This window comes from Acomys minous (genome assembly GCF_964271855.1).
Source record: "Acomys minous genome assembly, chromosome: 16".
In the NCBI taxonomy this organism is placed as follows: domain Eukaryota; kingdom Metazoa; phylum Chordata; class Mammalia; order Rodentia; family Muridae; genus Acomys; species Acomys minous.
Genome location: NC_140498.1, coordinates 97,180,640 through 97,197,040, shown reverse-complemented (window position 1 = coordinate 97,197,040; position 16,401 = coordinate 97,180,640). Strand labels below are relative to the sequence as shown.

The 16,401-nt window shown below is 58.2% G+C and overlaps 1 protein-coding gene across 5 annotated transcripts in view; it reads left to right on the top strand.

Moving 5' to 3' along the window:
• Window positions 1–16,401, top strand: part of TTC28 (tetratricopeptide repeat domain 28) — a 440,803-nt gene that overhangs the window by 417,784 nt on the left and 6,618 nt on the right. For 4 of the 5 annotated variants that reach the window (XM_084764313.1, XM_084764311.1, XM_084764314.1 and 1 more), the window contains 9 exons: window positions 908–1,048; window positions 6,298–6,442; window positions 9,849–10,028; window positions 10,487–11,207; window positions 11,631–11,755; window positions 13,079–13,310; window positions 13,764–13,840; window positions 14,930–14,953; window positions 15,617–15,746. In XM_084764313.1, the coding sequence (XP_084620439.1) occupies window positions 908–1,048; window positions 6,298–6,442; window positions 9,849–10,028; window positions 10,487–11,207; window positions 11,631–11,755; window positions 13,079–13,310; window positions 13,764–13,840; window positions 14,930–14,953; window positions 15,617–15,746 (1,775 nt within the window). The remainder of the gene's footprint in view (window positions 1–907; window positions 1,049–6,297; window positions 6,443–9,848; window positions 10,029–10,486; window positions 11,208–11,630; window positions 11,756–13,078; window positions 13,311–13,763; window positions 13,841–14,929; window positions 14,954–15,616; window positions 15,747–16,401) is intronic. The other variant, XM_084764312.1, reaches the window with a different exon arrangement.

The window sequence follows — 16,401 nt, the reverse complement described above, 5'->3', positions numbered from 1 at the left end:
CTTAACAGGTCAAGGCAGGCCTTGAACTTGTGATTTCCCTGCCTCAACCTCCCAAGAGCTGGGATTATAGGCACGTACCGCCTCATATGGCTCAGGGCTGGCCTGATGGCCAACAAATGAGTATTCCTCCTGTGACTTTTCTTAGCTAAAAGACTCAAGCTCTGTCATTTTAGGAAGAAGCTCTGGAGAGCACCACTCACTCTGGAGACTCAGCCTCAGCCTGGGACCCCCAGGTCTCACTCTGGACATTGCTAGATGTGACTGTGACCCGGGCCTGATGCTGAGTCTCTCCAGGAGGCCATAGGGGGAAGACGGTGGGTATGGTGATGTGTGGGCACCACTGTGGACACCTTTGTCCCCCTGCACAGTGTGAGAAGCGCCAGGCTTGCTTCTACAGCTACCTGACAAAACCAGTAAGCAAGCCTCTAGTCGCGTTATTCGTAAGTCAGGCTCTGCCGGGCAGCTCTGTTTATTTAGACTGTGTATGAGGTATCTATTAAAACCTGTCACAGGGGAGATATGAATTCAAAACTAGTCACAATTCCCCACCTGGGAAGGGACACAAGAAGCCTGTCCCATCCATCAAAACCACCCATCTGGAGATGCCCTTCTAGGCAGTGCCTGCTACAGTGCAGGTGATCAGCAAATGTTTCTAGAACAGACTAGGGTACAGCTGTGCTGGGGGCTGGGGGCTGGGGGCTGCCCCCCCCACACACACACAGCCTGGGAAGCATGCCAAGGCCAGGGCGCATGCGCTTGCTCCGTCTGTATAGTTCACAGCTGTACAGGCCATAGCTACAGGCACAGTGAGCCACAATGTGGAAGGCATGGGGGCCCTTGGCCTGAAGGGCCAGCTCCACAGTAGTGCGTGTTTTCCTGACGGCTCCCTGGGGTTTCCTTCCTACAGGGCCTGTGCCAGCAGTGAGACAGAGAGTGAGGCTGGGGACATGATGGAGCAGCAGGTGGAGGACATGAGCAAGCAGCTCAACTCGGTGACCGACCCCACGGGCTTCCTGAGGATGGTGCAACACAGTAACCTCCTGCACAGGTACCCAGGTGTGGGGGGGGAGGGGGCGGGACCCCACGGGCTTCCTGAGGATGGTGCAACACAGTAACCTCCTGCACAGGTACCCAGGTGGGGAGGGGAGGGGGAGGGGACCCCACGGGCTTCCTGAGGATGGTGCAACACAGTAACCTCCTGCACAGGTACCCAGGTGGAGGGGGGGAGGGGGCAGGACCCCACGGGCTTCCTGAGGATGGTGCGATGCCACACAGTAACCTCCTGCACAGGTACGGGAGGGAGGGGAGGGGGTTGGGGGGGAGGGGACCCCACGGGCTTCCTGAGGATGGTGTGACACAGTCACCTCCTGCACAGGTACAGGGGGCCGGGGGGCGGGGCTCCCTCCACAGGTACATGAAGTGCTGGTTTTGTCAGGCGGCTGTAGCAGCAAGCCTGGCACTTCACTCTGGTACCAACAGTTCAAATGGAGATGGGGCAGGCTTTCTGCCGTCCTCTTTTGATAGGATGGAGCCCAGGGATCTTCTGCTGCCGTGCCAGGTCTGAGCTGACTCTCCAGCTTTAAGAAGAAGCTGGGCAGCTCTCTCCTCTGCCAGCTTCTCACAGGCATGCAACTCAGGAGGCTGAAAAGAGCCAGGAAGCCGGGGGGATAGAGGGTGCTTGCCCACATCAAGCCGCCCTGACTCCAGTTTACCATCACTTGACAGATGGGGGGTCGTGTGTGAGACTGTCATGCCAGCAGGCTTAGGTTAGCCATATTTTGTCAGAATTTAGAGTGCCTGCCTACAGGACTGCAGAGGGAGTGGATCTGGTGGGTGGCCCTGCACGGCAGCCCCTGCTGTGTGGACCTTGTCGGTGGCAGCCTGGTTTCCTGTCATTGTGTTATCAGGGGCGATAAGGCTGTGTTTGGCTTCCCAGGGCCCAGCAACATTGGGAAAGAAGCCAAAAGCTGGAGGGCCAAGCTGGTCCTGCCTCCTTCCTGTCCTTTTCAGGTATCACTCTGTCATGTAAGGACACGGCCAGATGCAAGGAACAGTGGGATTGGGCTGGGCTTGCCAGCTCCTCCACCTGAATGGCAAGGGGCTTGTGGTCCAGGACAAAGAGCCCAGAGCTTGATCCCGGCCTCACTGGGTTGTAGGTGTCCGGCACTGAGCAGGGTGTCTCCCCAGTGCTAACATGGGAGGTCACTGGACCCCAGCACTCCTACATGCAGGAGCTGATGTGCCTATGGGGCTAGGTTATGTCACAGCCATGGATCTTGGTTTATGTCTTGAGTGGCTCTGACACAGGCCCTACAGACTCGGTGCTAAGTGTGAGTTTACTGATTTGGACAACATGGTGCTCCCCAAAGGCCGGTGGGAGGAGCGCGCACAGGAGCCCTGCTTATCTGTCTCTCTACACTAGGTCCTCAGTAAGGTCCAGTCAGGATCAGACAGCAGCCCACTTCAAGGCAGGCCGAAAGTTTGCCAATCTTCCATTGCCTCTCTGGAGGCGAGCCCTGCCCCCTCCCTCCCTGTGCCTGTTCTCAGCAGCCGCTGACCCAGGGACCTGGTCCTCAGGCAGGTGTGGCAGTGACCACTCGGCTTCTCCACCTTCCCTGACAGTGGCTCCCTCTGGGTTCCTGGCTTCCCCCAGAGACAGCACAGGAGCCACCAGTGAGATACAGGTGGGAAATTAAGAAATAGCTGTGAGAAGCCACTTGCAAAAAGAAAACCCATCAGGTAGTGACAAGTTTTCCAGAACAGCAGGAGACGCACAGGCTACCTCTGAGTTTCCACCGTGCTGGTGACTTTTAAGGCATAATCTAGTAAGCAGTGTTTCCTTCACTGCTTTTTAATTCCGTTTCTTGTCCAAAATATACTAATCTCTCAGTAGTGTATAGAGAAGTGGGGGACTGAGCAGGCTGAGGAGGAGGGTAGGATCAGGCCAGCAGCCGGGCAGGCTTCCTGTCTGAAGCCCAGGCCTGAGCCTGCGGCACACTGGAAGAGAGTGACGGCTGCAGAGGCTTCCGAAGCCGGGCTCCTGCCGCTCTCTACACCCCCATGCCAAGCAGCTCCAGTCCCAGGCGAGACCACAGGACCCAAGATCACCGGGAAACACAGATATTTACATTACAATTCATAACAGTACCAAAAATGTAATATGAAGTAGCAATGGCAGTCATTTTCTGGTTGAGGTCACCACCACGTGAGGAGCCGTATTAAAGAGCTGCAGCACTAGCAAGGCTGAGAGCAGCCAAGTGAGCCGCAGGGTCTACAGGCCCTTCTGTCCTCTCTGACTGCCCCACCCCATGCCTAAGCACTCCCCGGTCACAGGAAGTGATGTGATGTAGTCTGCAAGCAGGACTGGCAAGGTGGCTGGTACTCAGTGAGGTAGGTACTCAGCAGATTGGTGGAAAGGTAGGGCTCATCCCTCACCCCCACCCTGAGGCAACACTCAAGCACCTTACTCTCTCCCAGGATGCTAAGCGGAGTCACATGGTCACTGCGTTTCCACTCCCTCCCTGATTGGTCCCCTCTGTATGCCCCAGAGGATTCCCTGACTTATCACTACTGCCTGGAGACCTTTGCCTGCATTGGGACATGGCCAAATCAGGCCTTCCCGGTCACCACACACACACACACACATGCTCACACAGAGCCATCGTTCCCAGGCTACCCTAGCTGAGTGCTCCCCACACCCCCAAACTCCCTGATGCTTTCTTATGGAGGTCACTACCTGATCTCTTGCCTTTTCTCTGTGGGTCTCCCGCATCCTCCCCCCGCCCCACACATCTGGAGAACCTGCACCTGGTCCAGGACTTTTCTCTATCCCCAGGGGCTGCTATCTTGCTACTGTTAAATAGGTCTGACTTACTTTGCTGAAGGGTGGGGGGAGGACAGAAGGGTTCTTTGGTCAGGGACCACCCCATGATGCTGAGCTAATACAACCAAGCACCAGCACCATGTAGCACCTCCCTGGCCTCCGTTGACCCTTACTGTAGCTCTGCGGGCACTGTTCCCAAGGGCACTTGGAAGGCTTGCCTTACCTCCTCTAACTGGCCGTGGAGGAAAGCCCTCCTGGCTTGCTCTCAGGCAACAGTGGAACAGGTGTCACAACCAGAAGGCTTACAAGGAAGGCTGCCCCAGCTGCCTGGAAGATGCAGTCTGGAGCCTCAGAGCCTGACCGTGAAGAGCCATCACAGGACCTGACTTGTCAGATGCAGTCTGTGGTCAGCCTCCCAGCCCGCAGTCGCCTTCCTCAGAGAAACTTCTCTGTGCTTCTCTGACGGCTCCTGCAAGCGCTCACCTGTTTGTGCTTAGGCTTTTCCAGGGACAAAGCAGGAGCTTCCTGGGCCCCAGGGACAGCTCCTCCCAACATAGCTATAAGGGGTCCTTGTGAACCCACAGGGAGCAACACCCCACAGGCTTGCTTAGGGGTACAGAACCCCCCGGGAAGGACTGACCCTATTGTCATGGATAGGCCTGCAGTCTCACTCTCCATGCCCCAGCACAGGACGCCTGATGGGCCCCTGCTGCCCCTGAGCAGTGTCAGAAGGCAGAGCCAGGCAAGCTTTAGGGACAATATGGAGGACAGATGGAGGGACAGAAGCCAGGCCCACTGCCACGCTGAGCTTCTGCAGAGAGGGTGGGCTCTGTGGATAAGTGTATGCCAGGCGGGCGGGGATGGGGGGGGGGCTCACAGCAGGCAGCCTGTGGCCCCTCCCACCATTGTCCTGTGGCAGTGCATATGAGCAGTGCTTTCCTTGCACAACGCAGACTGCTGTGCTGTGCACTCCTCCAGAAATAGATTAATAGACAGCATCCGAGAAGCCAGCTAATAAAGACCCAGCAGCCTGAGAAAACCCTCTGCCTGGGGCGGAGCTGTCACTTAGCCCAAGTGGAGCTGGCAGGAACGGAAGATGAGACAGAGCTCCAGCGCCACCTGCTGGAGGCCTGTGACCATGCCGAGGGCAGCTGCCCAGGCTTTAGGACCTGTGACGATGAGAGGAGGGAACAGCCCCCCCCCAAACCCCCCCCAGGGGCTCCCCTGGGCACCTGCCTGGTCCTAGGCCAGGCTCCTGTGTGCAGCCATAAGGTGGCCCTGCACTGCTGCAGCGTCTCTCCAAAGAACAGTTGGCACGTGCTACCTTCAGGGGAGAGCTGCTCTTTGGTGTGTCCCTGGGATGTGGAGTGTCACTGCAGGGTCATCTGTATGTCACTGGCTGACAGCAAAGCTGCAGCTCACCCTGTCACTTGTAATTACATTTTCTGAGTAGAGAGTCACTTGCAGGAGCAGGAGCTGTGCTTCTGTGTCCCTGGAAATAGGAGACGCAGGACAGTGAAACCCTGAGGGGGAGGTACACGGGAGGCGCAGCCAGAGAGGCACACATGGGCCCTTTGTGTCTTTGTGCGGGCGCCCCTTCCAACTGGTCCTGGAGGAAAGCCCTTCTGCTGACAAGCGAGTAGCTGTCACAACTATCGGGCTCCACTTGCTGCCGCCTGCTGCCATGTCTGGCGTCTGGCACGGTCCCTGCCAGCACAAGTCTTGCAGCACACGGTGGAAGCCATACACCACGGATGCTCAGCATAGTCACAGAAAGTGCCACCAGCTGGCCATGCTGAGGTTATGAGTCAGGCTGACAGGCGGATTCTGCACCTCTGCCCCATTTACCTGCATGTTAGTGCCCTTCAGGGCCCCAGCGACTGTGACTGTGCGTAGCAGACAGCTGGGTTGTTTGGAGACAGGGTTTCTCTGTGTAGCCTTGCCTGTCCTCGCTTTGTAGACCAGGCTGGCCTCCAACTCACAGTGATCCACCTGCCTCTGCCTCCCGAGTGCTGGGATTAAAGGCGTGCGCCACCACGCCCAGCTCTAGACATGGTTTCTGAATGAATTAGCAACTGTCCTTGCCATCATCCTCTGGGAGTGGGACTCATGCAGTCCTGGGGGCCGAAGGTACCTCCCTGCTAGTGAAACTACTCCCACACCTGTACAGGGGGCTCCCTCTACAAGCACTTTCCAATCGGCAGCTCTCGGGGTGCCCCTCTGAAATGGAGGGGCCATGCAGATGCTTGCCTGGGCTGTTCTTTCCCTTGTCAGCCTGGCAGCTGCACCGACCCTTGGATTGCTTTATGCAGGACCAGCACGCTGGCATGTCTGATAGTGTAGCTGACCCCACAGAGATGCATCCCACCGTGTACAGAACTCAGTGCTGTGTGACTATAACCTGCGAGGGGCCCGCGTGCTGTGAGGCGCTGCAGGCAGCCAGAATGATTCCGACCCTGGTCCTGTCTTCCCAGGAGCTGCCAGAGCATGACAAGCTTGTTCAGTGGTACGGTGTCACCCAGCAAGGATGGAACCTCCTCTCTCCCCAGGAGGCAGAACTCACTGGCCAAGCCCCCACTCCGTGCCCTGTATGACCTACTCATCGCACCCATGGAAGGGGTGAGTGCCTCCCGGGCGTGCGGCTCCGTGATACGGGAACACATCATTTACTGCTCAGGACCCATGTGCATCCCCCTAGAGCAGTCAGTGGACACACGTTCGCGGCTGGCTGCTTATAATCAAGGTCCCGAGCAGCAAGTTGGCAGGCCTGAGTTTGTGCTTGGCTCTTCTCTACACAGGCTGGATGCATTTGGCCTCAGTGTCCTCCAGTGCTCCTTGACGGGTCTGCAGGCCATGAGGCTCAGGGTAGTGCCAGTGTGAGGGCCGGGAGCGAGAGCCTCCCACGCTGCCTCATCCTAGATGTTTATTCCAATGACCCAAGGCACCCCCTTGCTCTTTCCCAGGGTCTCAAACCCAGAACCGGTGTCCAGTGCTCAAGCCACTGTGCACTCTGGCTGGCATGTCCCTTCTTAGTTCAGACGGTACTCTCTTACGGTGCAGGGACCTTGGTGGATCTGAAGTTTAGGGGCTGTGTAGGCAGGGCCACTGCAGCCAGTGGATCTGTCTGCAGAGGCAGGAGCACCCCTCAGCACCTCTCTGTGCAGCAGTAGCTGCAGAGGCACCGTGCATCCTGAGAGCAGTTTGCGTGTGATTCCTCCATCCCCAGAGTGGGCCCCTCCCTGGCCTTCCGGCAGCGCGTCAGCTGGCCTCACAGCTGTGGGGCGACTGTTCCGCCTGCTGTGGTCTCTAGCCTTCCCTTCCAGGCGTGTCTTCTTTGTAGGGATTAATGGAAAGTGCACAAAGCGTCAGGGCTGCAGGCAGGGGCTGTCACCTGGCCAGGGGGCTGCTGTGTCCAGGCCCCTCTCAAGTTCCCATGCTGCTTCCAAACAGCGGCCTTCTCCTGGAAAGGCCTAGCCCCCTTCCTCCATGCTCCGCCCTGCCCCGCTGAGGAAGACCTGTTCTTCTCTCCTGCCTTCCACTACTGTCCTCAATCCTGCCTGTAGTGCTCCCCGCCCCTGCCACTGCTGTCCTCTCTCCTCCTGGCAGTGCTCCCCGCCCCCGCCATCCTCTCTCCTGTCTGCAGTGCTCCCCGCCCCTGCCATCCTCGATCCTGCCTGCAGTGCTCCCTGCTGCTCCTCCACTGTGTGCTTCTAGCTGCTCCAGCAGTGCCCAGTGGTTGGTGGGAGAGCAGGAGGAAGGCTCCCATGACTGGGATCTGTGCCTGGCAGGCTGCACCCTAAGCCTTGGCCCCCTGTTCTTTGCCCTCCACACAGCACAGGGTGTCTTGGGGCTTGGCTCCTGCCTTCTTCTCGTTCTCGCCCTTGTGACTCAATTCATTCCCCAGTCCAGGCCAGTGCCATTCCTCGGCGTCATGCCCTCAGCAGCCTGCATGAGGCCTAGTGCAGATGTGCCCAGTAGTTACAGAGCTGCTCTCAAAGGCAGCTTTGCATGTGACCAGAGACAGCAGAGGACCCTGGCGAGAAACTAGGTAATGCTCCTGTGGCAAACTGGGGACTTCCCAAGACCTGCAAGCCGGCAGCCATGCCTGCCAGAGCCCACAGGCAGCCCACAGCTGAGGCAGCCCCTGATGGAGGTGCCGCTCACCCTTAGAAACCACCACTTGCTGATGAGCCCAAGCAGAGCTGCTCACTGTGGACTCAGCAGAGGGAGCTGAGGGCAGGAGGCAGCCAGAGCGGACTCTGGAGTCTGGGGGGTCCCTCGCCCACAGACCCCCTTCTGGGACGCCCAGAGTAAGAGTGTGCTAAGCCGTGTCTGCGCCCTCATGTTCCTGCGGAGGTATAAGGAAGGGTGCTCCCATCTTTAAACAGCCCTCAGATTGCTGACTACCAGATCGCTGCCAGGGCTGTGTGCACTGCAGGTGAGGGACCAACGCCCGTGTCCACAGGCTGATGCAAAGCATTTCTCTGACTCCTGAAATCTAAAGAGAGTCCTTTGTAAGTCAGGGGTTTAACGCAATGGATGAGCTCAGCTGCTGCAAAGAAAGACATCTGGTGAAAGTTGTGTGAGGCCCTGAAATAACCTGTGAGAGCTGAGTGACCCCCGCTAACTAGAGTGGCCCTCAGGTCGCAGGATGCCGAGGCAGGACCCCCATGTGAGTTGTGGCAAGACTGCTCAAAGTTTAAAGACAAAAGGACCCGTGTTTTAAGGAAAGCACTTCTGAGCGCCTGGGATTCCGTTTTGTGCCCAGTTACAGCTGCTCACTCAGCACACACTTAGATACATGAGACACATGCAGCCCTGAACCTGGAGATAAGCTGGGGCCGCTGCCCTACAGCAGGCGGCCTCCTATAAACCGGCCACGCCTGTCCAGAGGCCACTAGAGGGCGACATGCTGCTGCCAACCTTATGGGGAGCCAGTCTGTCAGCTTCCACACTCAGTTGAGTCAGAATATAAAAGGAAGCCAGCCCTGGGGGTGGAGAGCCTGAACTGCCCACCAGGCACGTGTCACTTTGGGTTAACAAGCGGCTCTGCCACCCTCTGCCAGGTCCCCCTGGCAGCAGGCAGCTGGGTCAGATGAGCACAACCACTTCCTAAGGGTATAGCCTGTCAGACAGGAGCCAGGCCCACACATCTGCAGATGGCCTTCTGCCTGCAGTGCCCCCCCCCCCGCGACAGTGTCCACTCCAGCAGCCACACGAGGCCCACGGACCCCTCCCCCTCCTCCTATTTCTTCCCATGCTTCTTATGTAAGTAGAGTCGTGCCCTGTAGTGCAGGCTCACCTTGATTCATGGCAATCCTCCTGCCTCGTCCTTCCAGAGTACTGGGATTATGGGTTGACCCGCACACCTGGGTGCTTGGTCAAACCCACAGCTGTCTTTCCTCACAGCCCCAAAGGGCCACCTCTGGGGTGAGCGAGCAGGTGTCTACACTCTGCGGCTTGCACACAGACTCCCCAGGTGCTCACCCTAAATTCTGTCAGAAGAGATGCTGCCTCTGACACCTTCTTGTCCTCAGAGGCCATAAATGAAGGCATCACCTCCAAAGTCTGTTCCTGGGGCAGCGGTATTGATACCCAAACATCGCAAAGGTTCCTGCACCACTTACACCCTGACCCCAAATCCTCATGCTGGCTCTGAGGGTCTAGCCCTGTGCTCACCAATAGGAGACAAGCCACCAGGCTCACAGAGCCCTGCTGCCAGCACAGCCTTCCACTCTGTGCTTGGGGAACCTCGGGGGCAGCTCCCTCTGCCTTCATTCTCAGCCTCCAGGGAAAACACATGCAGCCACCAGCAGTCACTCATCCTTTGGGTGCCATCTCCTTCAGGTTGGCGACTCTCATCTCCCACCTCAGGTCACCCTCAGACCTTGGCAGACTGTCCCCTAACCTTGTATCTCCCGGTGAGGCACGCCCCTCCACCTGCCCCTCTGCAGGGTGGCACTGCAGCATCCGTAGCCTTCAGACTGGCCTGCCCGCTCTGATCAGCCTTGTTCCTACTTCACAGGGCCTGATGCACTCGAGTGGCCCTGTGGGCCGGCACCGGCAGCTGGTCCTGGTTCTGGAGGGGGAGCTCTACCTTGTCCCCTTCGCTCTCCTGAAGGGCAGTGCCTCCAATGAGTACCTGTATGAGCGCTTTACTCTCGTCGCTGTGCCATCTATCCGCTCGCTCGGTCCACACTCCAAGGTAACATGCTGCCTGGCTGGGGTCCCCAGGCAGCCTGAAGAATTGAGTGGGCTTAGCAACCCAGACCCAGACCACACTCCATATGGGGTAGTTTCTGCCTCAGTAGTTTTGAAAGTCTTAATTTTTAGTTTGTTGTTGAAGAATAACTTTCTCAAGGGGCAGAATCAGTTCAGAGGGAAAGGAAACCCTTCTGAAATCTCCACAGCTGACTCCAGGGGGAAGGAGCTGGTGTCCGCAACCCTGCCTGGCTCACACGGCTCACTAGGCATTGGGTGATGCCAGCGTCCGGGAAAGCCTCTACTCTGCTGGCAGCAGGGAACTGGTATTCACCACCTTGTCCTGGTGTCTGAGGGGGCAGGCTGCACTGGGTCACAAAGGTGCTGAAAACAGTGTGAATGGTGTTACCAGGGACCCCCAGTGCCCTGCTGGCTGACAGTACTGTGTGTCTCTTCTTGTAGTGCCACCTGAGGAAGACCCCGCCCACATGTTCCAGCTCCACCGCCATGGCAGCTGTCATAGGCAACCCTAAGCTCCCATCAGCAGTGATGGACAGGTGGCTGTGGGGGCCAATGCCTTCGGCAGAGGAGGAGGCATACATGGTATCAGAGCTTCTGGGCTGTCAGCCCCTTGTGGGCAGCATGGCCACCAAGGAGAGGGTCATGAGTGCCCTGACCCAGGCAGAGTGTGTCCACTTTGCCACCCATGTCTCCTGGAAACTGTCAGCCTTAGTCCTCACACCCAACACGGAGGGCAACCCCGCCAGCAGCAAGAGCTCCTTTGGCCACCCCTACACCATCCCCGAGTCGCTGCGGGTGCAGGATGATGCAAGCGATGTAGAAAGCATCTCAGACTGCCCGCCCCTGCGGGAGCTGCTCCTCACTGCTGCTGACCTCCTGGACCTGCGGCTGTCGGTGAAGCTGGTGGTGCTCAGCTCTTCCCAGGAGTCCAACGGCCGCATCACAGCGGATGGCTTGGTGGCACTGACACGGGCCTTCCTAGCTGCTGGTGCACAGTGTGTACTCGTGGCTCTGTGGCCAGTGCCTGTAGCAGCTTCCAAGATGTTTATCCATGCCTTCTACTCCTCCCTGCTGAATGGCTTAAAGGCCAGTGCCTCCCTGGGTGAGGCCATGAAGGCTGTACAAAGCAGCAAGGCCTTCTCACACCCGTCCAACTGGGCAGGTAGGGAGCTGCAGCCCATCAATGGGCCCTGGGTGTTTCCCCACCCACCCCCGCCTCATTCTGCAGCTGTGGAAGGGCAGGAAGCGGGTTCTGGGTGCATCAGCCATCACCCTCTGGACTAAGGAGCAGTTTACCCTCAGAGGGAACACACAGCTCAGCACCAGTGGACAGTGGTGTCTTTCAGTGATGCCTAATCTAAAACCCTGTGCTGGGGACGGGGACAACCCTTGGTTTGGCCACTGGAAGACGTAGATAAGGCCGTGCACTGGCAGGTGTTATGGCGCACCACGCCCCCCTCCAGTTCAGGATGCCCAGGGCAGTGGCTGCTCCAGAGGCCAGTGGCCAGCTCTCTAGCTGAGCGGTTGGGAGGAAATGGCTGGGGTGGCAGTGCTGCCCCTGAGGGACCCTCTGTGCTGCCCTCAGGTTTCACACTTATCGGGAGTGATGTAAAGCTGAACAGCCCCTCGTCCCTCATCGGCCAGGCCCTCACGGAGATCCTACAGCACCCGGAGCGCGCACGGGACGCCCTGCGCGTACTGCTGCACCTGGTAAGGGCTGACGGCGCCCTCTGGGGAACCTGGTCAAGGTGCCAATGAGAGCCAGCTGGGAGGGACAGCACAAGGTGACCAGATCCTTCCTCCCACACTGGAAAGCCTCTGGGTGGATGGGTGGGAAGAGTCCCAGGCTGGAGTCAGACCCCAGGTCCCTCACAGGCCTGAAGGCACCTGCAGAGTTAGAAGTGATCAGTTAAGATGGCACTCAGAAGGGACAGGGGCTAAAGGCTGACCTGGACTACAACATAAAACAGTGACACAAAGCATGTCCCATCTCTTCCCTTTGCTGAGCATGTGGAGAGCAGTTTCCAGTCATTCCCAACCCGGACTGGGACCCACGTCTCATGGACACAATACTCTGTGGTCACCTCACAGGCCAGGGCTGGGACCCTAGCTTCAGAGGACCCACTGCAGGCGTGGGAAGAACGCTGGGGGCCAGGTGGGCAGGACGGCGGGCAGGCTTTGTAAGCATCTGATCCCATGGGGAAAACCCGAGCAGCGCCCTGCAGACCCTACACCCTGGGTCCGGGCGCTCTGTGCACACTGGTCAAAGAGAAGGCACATCACTCTTCAGGCTTGGGTCATGGGCTGTCCACACGTGCTGTACCTAGAGGACTCTAGTAGCCCTGCTGTCAACAGCCCCAGGGATGTAGAGACATTAGCATTCTGTTACCCTGTCCCCCACCACACCTCCCATGCCCTCTCCCCACATGCCTCTGTCCAGCCAGGCTTCTCAGGGCCTTAGGAGGCCTCAGGCTGCAGGTACAGGTGCTGCTTTTCCCCTTCACGGGAAGTGCCGGAGCCACACCAGCTCCACCCCACTCTATCAGCACATTTCTCCTGTAGGAGGCAGGGTGTCTCCTAGACCCTTCCGTCCCAGCGACAGCCACTCCTGACCACTGTAAGTGAACCCTTCTCTCCCCCAGACGTCTGTGCTGCACTCTAAGAGAAGCCTCAGGTGACAAGCCTCTTGGGGACAACATGTGTGCCTCGGGGCCTGTGACAACTCAGGACAGAGCCGGTGTCCACTGGGAGAGACCTGACGGGCCAGCCAGGGAGCAGACATGCAGTGCTGTTGACACACACATTCCTGGGTACACCCCAGACCGCTGCAGACACGAGGGCGACTGTAATCAGCCAGGTGCAGGGCTGGGCAGGCTCTGACCTAAGGCTGTCTCTGCAGAGTGGAGGAGCCCTGCAGCTCCGACACCAGGTCCTCGGGGCTGGGCCACAGTCAGCACAGCACTGGCTTCCCCCAGAGCCCCAGGAGGAGCAACAGGGCAGAGCTGGGTCTCTGATGGTCTCGTTTCCCACTAGGTGGAGAAGTCCCTGCAGCGGATCCAGAACGGGCAGCGCAATGCCATGTACACATCTCAGCAGAGCGTAGAGAACAAAGTGGGCGGCATCCCCGGATGGCAGGCTCTCCTCACTGCCGTGGGCTTCCGGCTGGACTCTGCTGCCAGTGGCCTGCCAGCAGCTGTCTTCTTTCCAACCTCGGACCCCGGCGAGCGCTTGCAGCAATGCAGTAGCACCCTCCAGGCCCTGCTGGGTAAGCTGCTGTGGCACAGAGGGGACTGTGAGGCACAAGGAGGCTAGAAGCATCCCCAGAAGTAACCGAGAGTCCCAGACAGCCACTGCCAATGATGCATGGCTGACACCCACCTTACTCAGTCTTCCCTGATGATGGTATGGTGGCCCTACTGGGCTCTGTCCCTTCCCAGGGGACGTGAGGTGGTCATGGGCAATTGATGGCCACAGCAGATTCTGCCATCAGCAGCTGTGTTTCTGGCAGAACCACAGACCAACTAGGGTGGCACAGGGGTACCACTACCTGGGAACTATGCTGTCAGGCAGACAGAACTGGGGTGAGGGTCCCTCTTCTCTGGAGGCCACACAAGGACATGCCACCTCTGGCCTGGCCAACCTGTAGCCCACTGCTCTCGGTGCTGAGCATCTGGAGCTTTCCCCTGAAGATGACTTCTGCTCCTCTGTCTTGGCTCAGGTCTGCCTAACGCAGCCCTGCAAGCACTGTGCAAGCTCATCACGGCCTCGGAGACGGGAGAGCAGCTCATCAGCCGGGTGAGTGCAGCCAGGGGCCAGGCGCAGGCTGCAGGGAGAGACAGTGAGTGGGCCCAGGCAGGCCTGTCAGCAGTGTGGGAGCATGGCTTCCCTCTGTGAACAGAAGGGCTAGGGAACGGCAGCTCTGAACAGGCAGGGTCGTAGGGCTCACAGCCTCACCTCTGGTCCTGGTGTCTCCAGAACCCCCCAGCCACCGTCTTCTCAGGCCTTGTCATCTTACCCAGCTCTCCCAGCTAACTGGGCAGCCCCTGAGGGCAAAGCCAGCTGCACAGCACCTTTTAAAGAGGAGGCAGCTTTGAGGAAGTGTGGGAAGGATTCAGGGTTAGGATTTTGATTCTGAGCTCTGAGCAGCCCCATTCCTAGTAGGATTCTGTAGCTTCTCTGTCCCCTGAGTTTTCTTCTGGCCACTGAGGTTCCAGAGTGCACCCCAGGTGCAGGCGGGGTGGGGGTGGGGCTCTGGAGGGCAGTTTTCAAGGATGCACAGAGTGGTTTTCCTGGTCATTCTGGAGGCTGTAGCTGGATCAGCAGTGTTGCTGAGGTCTGTCAGCCGGTCTCGGCCGTGTGCACTCTGGGCTCGCCAGACGGGCTTCACCAGGACAGATAGATGCTCAGTGGCTCCCCAAGACTCCTCGCCATCATGTGGAACACAGACCCAGCCAGGAACCTGGGCTTCTTGAGCTCCTTGCTGTTTTTTTTATGTTAATATACCTCTTCTCTTTGCTGAAAAGACCAATGCATGTTAAAACATTCAGAACGCAAGTCTGTGTCCCCCAGGCAAGACCACAGAACTTGCAGCCTACACTGCGCGCAAGGCCAAGAGCCTCGAGGTGCCAGCTCTTTATGCCTCTTCCTTTCATGGGACAAAGGGACTTTGGGTCTGCTCACTGTGGTCCCCAGGATGACTGGCCACGGGCCGAGGCGTCTCTTGTGTACCCCCTCGCTGCCTCTCGCTCTTCTCCAGTCAGAGCCAGTGCTGGTGCAGTGCTTCCTAAGGCAGCGATCAGCTGGTGTGCATAACTGCTGTGCTTGAATCTAAACTCTTCTCTTTCTCTCTCTCTCTCTCTCTTTCTCACACTCTGCTGGCTGAAGGCTGTTAAAAATATGGTGGGAATGGTAAGTACAAGTTTAAGCAGCACCTGCTGCCAGGTGAGCCCCCGCCCGCCCAGCCCGGTGCCCTGGGCTCACTCTCTGTGCACATGACACTGGCACAGAGCTCTGGGCTGTGGCTTGTCCCCTCCTCTGCTCTGGCTACCCTTTTCCTGTTCCACTCTGTTCTTGATTTGACCTCTCAAGTTCCACTAGGGCAACAGGGGCAGAGCCAATGACATACACAGGCTGAACACCCTACCCACCCCTGAAGCCGAGTTCATAGTGACACCTGAGCGGGTCCACTTGCACTTTTCCATGAGCGTTGCAGTTACAGACGTAGCATTCAAATCTTCCCACCTAGTGCAAGACCCTAAAGGCCTTAATTAGGTATGTAAGCAAAATCAGACAGGCAGCGAGTCCCAGCTCCCTCCCCAACCCCCACAGCCTCTCCTGGGCTGTGGAGAGACAGAGGTTGACGCAGAGCTGGGGCCCTGGAGGCTTGCTCCTCACAGCGCCTTGCCACAGTCCATGCCCAGCACAGTGGGCAGTCGGCATGACCACACTGTCCAGGGACCTCCAGGTGTTGCCGGCGTCATGAGAGGTCGGCAGCACATGGTAACGTGAGGCTTGGGCGGGGGGGTCAAAGGCTGGCAGGCCTATGCTCACGTCTGTCCCTCCCTCCCTCAGCTCCATCAGGTGCTGGCGCAGTTGCAGGCCTGTGAGAAGGAGCAGGACTTTGCCTCGGCCCCCATTCCGGTCTCCCTCAGCGTCCAGCTGTGGCGGCTCCCAGGGTGTCATGAGTTCCTGGCAGCTCTCGGTAGGACCACGCACCTGTGACTTGAGCTACTTCACTGTGGTTTTCTTTACTGTTGTCCCTCCTGTTTCTGTTGGGTCAAGCCCACTTCCCTCCTTCACAGTGTCCTCTCCAGTGTGTCCTTCCCTCAGCACCTCTCCAGGGGCCGCTGGCTGGGGGGAGGGTGGCGGCCAGGCCGAACCTCAGAGACTAGGACAGGAGTGCCAAGAACAGCTCAGGGTTAGAGTAGGGAAGGGGCAGGGCCTCTCTGGGCGATGTCACAGTCCGTGGAAGATGCCAGGGTTACAGGGCTGCACATCCTGGCGCTCTGCCTGTGTTTTCATACCTATAATTTCTATCTAAGGTAGAAGATAGACCCACCCTTGCTGCTGTCTCTGAGCTGGAGTTAGGGCAAACCTGGGGAGTTTGTGTCTACACAAATGCCATCAGCAAGCAGCAGAGGCTAACGGGAAAGGTTGGCTCCACCCCTAAGGTTGGCTCCGCCCCTGAGGTTGTCTTCACGCCTGTGGCAGCTATCCAGTGGCCTTTGTGGCAGTGACATGGGCGTAGCACTGGAAGATGAGGCTCCGTCTATGTCTCTCAGCAAGGCTAACACCAAGCGTGTGGCATGGTACTGTCGGCCCTCCGCCTCTTTTGCCAGCTGTCATGGAGAACAGCC